The sequence below is a fragment of the Monopterus albus genome, unplaced genomic scaffold (genome assembly GCF_001952655.1).
Source record: "Monopterus albus unplaced genomic scaffold, M_albus_1.0 scaffold44.1, whole genome shotgun sequence".
Lineage (NCBI taxonomy): Eukaryota > Metazoa > Chordata > Actinopteri > Synbranchiformes > Synbranchidae > Monopterus > Monopterus albus.
Genome location: NW_018127924.1, coordinates 848,368 through 856,932, shown reverse-complemented (window position 1 = coordinate 856,932; position 8,565 = coordinate 848,368). Strand labels below are relative to the sequence as shown.

Below are 8,565 nucleotides of genomic sequence, written 5' to 3'. Positions count from 1 at the left end.
CCACCACCACCCACACAGAAATGCAAGATGAAACCATCATTCAGCTTTCTTTGTCCCTTTTTCTTTCTCCATCTTAGTTCCATCTCATTTAGAGCTGCAAAGCTCAGTGTGCAGCAGTCAGCAGGTCCTGCACTAGAACGAATGCAAAATAAAAGTGCTGAGGAGAAAAAGCTACAGCCAGAACCACGTCAAGTACAAGGTGTTACCCCCCCCCAATGCCAAGCCTCATTTTGATTGCCATAGTGTGTGTGTACATGTAAAACCTGTAATGTTTATTATCTAAACAGAAATGACATTGCCTCTTGCATTTGATAAATGTTGTGGTGGCACCCAGATGTTCTTAATAAATTCCTTATCATCTACCTGTATGAATTAGTTTTTGATGTCTACAGGATATTAATGCATTTGCAATCTATTTTTTGTCATAAACATTTTCTAATTATGTTTTTACTGTACAGTCTGCCCAAATGCTAGCTAAATGTCCTGCTCATACTGTAACACTCTTGTCTCTAAGACAGCAGCATCTTTTAGTCTGCACGTGTCCAGAAACAAAGACATGCCATCTACCTGACAATGACTGCAACGGTCACCCAGGTGGAAGAAATCTGGCCATTGTGAATACAAGCCATTGCTCCCAGAGAGAACAGGAAAGATTAAAATGCTACAAGAGTCAGGCCACTTGGAATTCTTGTTGAATGACTGGAACAGGGTTAAGTAGCTTTAAATACCTCATGACTTTGAGCTTTGATGGGGGGAGAAGATCAAATCAGACAAAAAAAAAAAACCAACAGCACAGAAAAAATGAATACACGTGTTTAAAGAAACTAATGGATGAAAATTAAATCATTAAACACAGTATACAGTTAGTTGAGGCCCACCTCCCAACCCTCAATATGGGACTGCCATTCCTCCAAAATCTCCAGCTTCTCCATCTGTCTCTTGGCTTCGTTGATGTTGGAGCACACCGCCTTCATCACCTGCAGAGACTCCTGAACCAGTGCGTAGTCGCTGTGCTTTTTAGGGGTTCTCTTCAGCAGCTCCTGCATATGTAAAGATGACAAATGTGTGACAAATGATAATGCAGACACACCAAAACTGATGCACTTGAGCTCAAATATGCAGCAAATCTGGATTTGAATCATAATTTTCACAACACAAAAAGAATATATATTTTTTTTTATTTCATGTCCATGCCACATTCTCTCATCTTCTAGTGGTTCATGAGCGTAATAGTTAAAACCACTGCTACTGCATGCTACAGTCACAAAAGCAATGGCAATCTCTTCAGTTACTGGTGAAGATACTAACAGCATGCTGTTTCAGCAGCAGCTACTATAGGGCTGATTTATGCTGTTCTTGATATATCTGCACTCATTAATGCTATCTGTGTCATCTGAGCGAGAGGAGGCTTTGGCAGCTGGAAGACTTCAGATGGCTGTGCATCAAATTTCCCCCTTATTTATTATTACATCTCCGTTCCCATGTTTGTGGCTGTTTAGAGAATGTATGAGTGAACTAATAAATCATACGATGAATGAGATGGGGCATCTCATATCACCAAAGCTTTTGAAAAGTGCATTTCATTTCCTCAAATTTCACATCAGTAGATGGAACAGCTCAAAGTGCAGACATGCATGGGCCCAGTCCAACTGTCTGAATGCACAGCTGGACAGAGGTGGTGATAAAAGACTTCAAAATTTAATTTAAAACAGGGATGTGACATTAAATGAGACTAGCATTTAATTACCAAGGGAGATGCTGGTGTGAATAAGATGCCCTGGTTAATAACTAGGTGGTGGTGGATGAAAAGAAGCCCTACAGAGTTGGCATAAGGGTGTGGTAGGTATCTCTATAATACATGTTTAGCATACACAGGACCATACTCGGGGCAGCACGGTGGTGCAGTGGTTAGCACCGTTGCCTCACAGCAAGAAGGTTCCGGGTTTGGGCCCCACCTGGGACCCTTTCTGTGTGGAGTTTGCATGTTCTCCCTGTGCTTGCGTGGGTTCTCTCCGGGTACTCCGGCTTCCTCCCGCAGTCCAAAGACATGCAGCTTAGGTTGATTGGTGTCTCTAAATTGCCCATAGGAGGGCATGTGCGTGTGTGTGGTTGTTCGTCTATGTGTTAGCCCTGCGATGGCTTGGCGACCTGTCCAGGGTGTACCCCGCCTTCGCCCGATTGCCGGCCGGGATTGGCTCTGCCCCCCGTGACCCCGTTCAGAGACTAAACGGTAGAAAATGAATGAATGAATGAAAGGACCATACTCACTCGGAGCAGCAATGGGTACTTGCAGATCCTCTGAATAGGAGCTACCAGGTAACCCTCTAGTGGCACCTCTGTGTTTTTCCTGCCTCCCAGCAACATGCAGTTCTGGAGGACAAGAGAGAAGAAGGTGTTTAATAATACTAATACTAGTGCCTCTGGAAAGAAAACCACACAATCAAGGTAAAGCTGAGGTCTGAAATTTGTTGTTTAATTTTAACAGTCATGGTGAATTAAACGCAATATTTGCTAGAGAGCTGTGTTGTAATAAAGGTCTTTGACAAACTATATCAAAGGGGTTTTTTTTAATACAATTATTATTTTGAAGTTTTATTAAAAGGAGGGTCATGTTGTCACTTGTGATTTTATAATATCTGTTGGGTGAGCAAAGATGTGAAAAATTATCTAGGGATGTAAAAACAAATTTTATTTGTCTTAACATTTAGGTATAAAGTGTTACTAATGTGCATGATAATAGTTATAATTTGTGCATTTTCATCATCATCTATCTTAGTTTAGCGTGTTTGCATGCTAATATTTGCTAATTGGCATCCCTCGAGACAAGCAAGTCACTTTCAGTATAACATCCTAGCATAAACTAATCAAAGGGGCCCTTATCTACATGTGATAGGCAAAAGGTCCTGAGGTCAACTACTAATATTCCCTCTCACCTAAAATTTAGATGAGGTGCTGAATTACAGCATAAACAATAAAGCAGCCTTTACAGCGGTCAGTAGTTCAAAGGTTTACTGGAGGATAATCAGTACCTCACCCTGGTTATTGCAGGACCTGGAAGGTGACCTGAGGTATATCAGCCCATATTCAAGTCCAGACTAAAAAAGTAACAAAACCCAAAAGGTCCTGTTGGAAGGTTAGGTCACCAAAAGATCAAACCTATAAAGATCAATTTCAATAAAAGTCAATTAACACCTTTGCCTCCTCTGGCTTTGGAGAATAAAGGCACACATGAACAGTAAATCAGACATGGAGCTCTCATAGCCACTCTTCTCTGACAGCATGTATATTATGCATATCTGTATGCATTTCATTCCTCACCCCATCAATTACAGCCTATGAAAAGGTAATATGCGTCAGCACACAACCTGCCAAACAATACAAGTACGTCTGTGGTTATACTCTAGTTTTTCTGGGCATGTAACTCTGCTGTAGATCTCGATTTCAAAGCACCTTTTTCGCACAGAAGCCTGAAAACATAATGGGTGAAAGGGTGTAGTGATATAAGCGTATGCCACTCTGAGCCGAAGGAGTGACAATGAGTAGAATTACAAACTGTTGTAGCCTATAAAATGAAAAGCATAAGCTATGGACAAAGACTGTACACAGCAACAAGCGAACAGCTGTGGGGAAAAAAAAAGGTGAGTATGTTTGACCCCCGAGTCCATACATATTTACAATTTAGAAAGCCACCAGTGGGGGTGTAGTTATCTTTTGTTCTAGCAACATGATGCTCCCCTGTGGAAGTGAAAGTCTCTCAGAGTGTCAGGACAGGAAAAGGGAGTCCGCCTACACATTGGGCAGAATCGCATCAGCACTCGGACACACTGGAACATTAAGTTCATGGTTACACTCTGTCCAGCTGCTATGTGTGGGTGACTGTGTGTTTTCACATGTGAACATTTCTCAAATCCAGTTTCAATCATTCATGACCCAACATGGACTTGAATATTAGGCCTTGAAAAAAATTCAAACAAAAAACAAAGTGATTAAGTTCCAAACCTTAGAGCACTACAGCTAATAAATGTCCATTTAAGGCCACACATTTAAATTAGTACGTTTTGTTTGTACAAATTAAAATGTTAACACAGAATGAACTTAAATGCTGACCTTTTGAGATTTGCCTGTCAGCCCTGCGTAACAGTGTGGAACCAACAGATTGCATGTTGCACTTAATAAGTTACTTGCACATTCAGAGCCCCTTCTCACCAGTAAACATGTCCGGACACTCCTGATCTTATTCAGCTCCAGCAGCAGCCTCTGGGCCTTCTCATGATTCCCACAGTATTCATCATAAATCTGGAAATGGCTCCTCTGCAAGAACCAGAGAAAGTCAGTGTGAGAAGGATGCAGAAAGTGTAAAAGGAACAAAATGGCAGACAGAACATAAGAGAGAGCGGGCAACAATGTCAAACAGAAACACGGGTTTCCAGAAATAAATTAAGCCAGATAGATCAATACAGAAAAACTAACTAAAAATTAACAAAAAAAATGAAAGAAAAGGCAAAAACAGACCACAGAACAGCCATATCAATTATTGAGTCAGAGCTGGCACTGACCGAGTTCATCACACACTCCTCTCCACCACAAAATACATAATGGAGTGTTACAGCAAGTCAGCATGAACATTTGGTTTTTGATTTGAGCCATCTACTGTCCAGCTGGCTTAAGTTTTACCTAGTTGTGTTTTTGTAGTACACTTAAGATTTGATCATTCTTTCTTGTAATTTTTAGAGCATCAAATTACTACAGAGAAATACACTTCAAAAAGTTCTAGCATAAGGGAAGGAAAGGGGGGGAGAAAAATAAAATGTGTCCAAGTCATGTCTCTATAGACATGAGCACTCATGACTGAACCATTTTGGTTATGTTCTGAATTCTGTCTCGTTTTCTCAGTAAAGTCATTTCATCAAAAGACTCACTATCTGTACTGCTAGATCACCTTTGATTCACCTGTACGAAATGCAGTTCCCTGCTACTGGCAGAGAAGTCGCCTAAAGCCTGAAAGATGGAGGGTAAGATTTATTGGACTATGAAACCTATTATATGCAAGTGTGCCGCGATGCATCAAGCATCAAAAAAGAGAGCAGTATATCAGAGCCCTATCAAGACCATTACAGGTGTATACTCTGTCATCATGGGTACTCCTGAGAATAACTGACAAAATGCAGTGCATTTTAGCATTTTCAGGAGTTCTCATGGACATACCTAACTGCATTTCAACTCTGATACTAAGAGAGAAGAGAAACAGAGCAGGCATCGATGTGCACGAGCTACAAGACAAGACTGCGACTTGATAATTAAAGGTGGTGAGATGGCATTCAGCAGCAAGAGAAGAAGTATCATGCAAAGGCGATAAAAGCAGTCGTAACAAAGCACACGTTCCTTACAAAATGTAAGAAACAGCGGCCGATTTCATGCTGAGCATGAGGGTCAGGCTGCAGCAGCTCTTCCACCATGGACAGGAAGTCCTTGTGAACAGCCAGAATCTCTTCAATGTTGGAGAATAAAACCTGGGAGGAAAAGGAATACAACTGTGAGAAATAAGTACATCTTAGTTTTCTGTATATTTACTTTTTTTTTTTTTTTTTTTGTCAGTGTAGTTCCTGATTGCCCGAATCAGTACTTGGGGAATATACAGCATTTTTGTGGCCAGCGGCAAAAGAACGTCTGACACCATAGAATTGAGAATGAAGTTTTTGGCAATTTGTTAATTAGCTGAAGAAATTAACACAAAGCTGGAGAGAGAAAGAAGTTAGTGCAAATTCAATTAAGGCACGAAAACCAGATGCCTTTAAATAATCTTTAGTCGCACTAAGAACAGCGTAAATCTGGAGGACTGGATGTCAATCAACTGTTTTGTGGCATCACAGCTTGTTGCTTCCCATTGACTATGTTACCTAAACCCTCTCTATACACCGTGTTCCTAAACAAAACATGAGTAGACATATTCCAAAACACAGGACATGCAGCAAATTTTCTCCTGAATGTGTGTTTACCTTTGAGAGTAAGCAAACTCACTGAAACCGACACTCCCACTGCGAGAGAGCATCCTTTATTATCCTCCAGCTGGAACTGTTTATAAATAGATTATATTTCCAGCTGCTTCCTGGATCGCCCACTACTTCTTTCTCCATTCAGAAGAACTTGGCTATTTTAGGTTGAAAGAGCATCCTGAACAAGGGATCCACTTTATTTAGGTTCCAGTGTAAATTCCAGCTGTCCTAGATGTTTTCCAAATCTTAAATATGCTGCCCTATTCATCACAGACTGGCACTCACCTTAACCATTTCCTCTGTGATGTTCTTGTCAATTTTGGCCGCTGCATACTGGTTGAGTCGATGCAGAAACACCTGAAGTAGAGCAGAAAAGGAAAGAAACAGTTAACGCTTTTGAACTGGCCCAAGGATTAAATTGTGTTTTGGTGACTGATCACTTCGACCACAGAAAACTGGATCTGAGGTTTTGTGTGCAGCTGCAACACTTGGTTGCCATTTTGCTCAGGCAACCATCACAATAGACAGTTGATACATATGAAACGCAATCTTTTCCCCAGATGAAAAGAAAAACATTATTGCAGCATATGGTATTTCAAAGGCGATAATGTTAAGTGCCTGGAGATGGTGAGGTGGTCAACAGTGTGTGAAGTGAAATGGATGGGAGTGCCCTTAATTCAGTATATAAGGACCCTGGTTGCCAGGCTGATTTGCTGCACAAACCCTCGACAACCCATTTAATGCTTCGAGGCACTTTCTGAGAATGGCAAAATAAGAACGTGTAATTCGAATGTATACTTAAACTGTGACTAAGGGGGAATTAGTCATTGTCATTTTCTGAACTCTGCCTGAGGGGGAGTTTTTAAAGATGAAGACGTCCATCAACAGGTACCAGACAAGAATTAACAACATCCCACTTTGACTTCCATCAACAGGTACCAGACAAGAATTAGCAACATCCCACTTTGACTCTGACTGATGCCTATAAGGCACTTCACTTCAGGGATGATATGATGAAATCCAGAGCAAGGCTTGAAAATATAAACTTTTATCAAATATAAAGTACATGAGAAATTACATTCAATAGCTCTGCATTTTAGCTTCATCACAATTGATTTTGTACAACACAGTTCCTAATGTTCATATTACTGCTGAATTGGAATGAGAGCAAGTGAAGGAGTTGGAAAAATGTCCTTAGCAAAACACCACAGTTTTCATTTTCTGTGTCATATAACTAACTTTTCTGATCCCTTAAACTCCATTAAAGGCAGCAGTTCAAGTAGGATAAATGCAAAGATGTGACCCAGGAACAAGAAACCTGTCGGTTCACAGTGTGGCAAGATTCGCGACACTGAAAATAAATTAACCAAAGGAAAGAAAAATTATTAGTTCAACCAGCAGTTTCATTCCAACTGCATCAGAACATGGTTTAGAAATTCCCAGAATTCAGCTGGGCTGTCAAAACTCTATTTCTGGGCTGTCACTGAGAACAGCGCAACGTGACAGACAACACAATGGGCACAGAGGCATCCAGAGTGGGACAACACACAACACATTCTGACATAGAAAAATAATTCATCAGGAAAACGCATGATTTCAGCATTTGTACAGCATGACAGCCGCTCCTGAAACAACAAACCTGATAAAGCTCCACAATAAAAATCAGTGTCACAGCTACTGCACTGAGAAGTTGCATCTGTCTTCACAGTTGCCCCTAACCATAGGCATCACTTTATAGACCCACTGAGGGCTTTAAAAGGCATCTGTCGCCTGATGCAGCCACACAGAAGGCAGCCGGACCTGAGCAAGCATGTAAATAGCTTACATTAATGAGCAGACACAGCAAGAATTATTCAGTGATGATGAAACCTGAGTGTTTGATTGTGTAGTGACACTGAGCTTATTCACAAGACTCGCTTGGACAGATGGATAGAACCTAAATCAGTGGTAAAATCTCCATCTCTAGCTTATGATGAACCCAGTGTTCTCTTAACTTTCCAAGAGAAATAAGCAGACATTAAAAAAAATAAAATCATCCTAATCACAATGTATTGATGTCAAGCAACACTTCAAAAGGAATCATATAAATAAATACTTGAATCTGGGTTTGTGGTTTGGAAAAGGGGGCTTAAATAATCAGCTTCTTTGTCGCAGGCCAACTCCACGCTGATTACCATTCTGTAGCTGCCTTGCAACTCTGCAACTCACAAGCATTAGCATCTGATTAGCAAGTCTAATATGTACAAACATGGAGCAGACTTCCACAGGCCATCACAAAAGCCTGACAGGGTTTACAGTATAGGACCTTAGCTGAGCTAAGGTACTTCTAATTTACATCAAAACATTACTTCCTATCATTGATGTGTGACAAAGATCGGCATAGGGAGTCTATCACTTCAGTCTATTCAAGAGGAAATAATCATTACATCTGCTAAACATGGAATTAAACTGCACATCTAGCGCTATAGGGGTTCTACTGCAAAGCATAAGAAGCCACACTGCACAGATTTAACTAAAGTAAACAGCATTTAAAAAAAAAAAAAAAAAAAAAAAAAAAAGCCCAAAACCTCAC

The 8,565-nt window shown here is 40.6% G+C and overlaps 1 protein-coding gene across 1 annotated transcript in view; it reads right to left on the bottom strand.

Moving 5' to 3' along the window:
• The window catches only part of prex2 (phosphatidylinositol-3,4,5-trisphosphate-dependent Rac exchange factor 2), a 76,050-nt gene that overhangs the window by 56,311 nt on the left and 11,174 nt on the right, over positions 1-8,565 (bottom strand). Inside the window, exons 2-6 of the mRNA XM_020599995.1 lie at positions 6,279-6,350; positions 5,388-5,510; positions 4,207-4,311; positions 2,269-2,370; positions 879-1,040 (exon numbers count right to left, since the gene is read on the bottom strand). Coding sequence (XP_020455651.1) covers positions 879-1,040; positions 2,269-2,370; positions 4,207-4,311; positions 5,388-5,510; positions 6,279-6,350 — 564 coding nt within the window. The remainder of the gene's footprint in view (positions 1-878; positions 1,041-2,268; positions 2,371-4,206; positions 4,312-5,387; positions 5,511-6,278; positions 6,351-8,565) is intronic.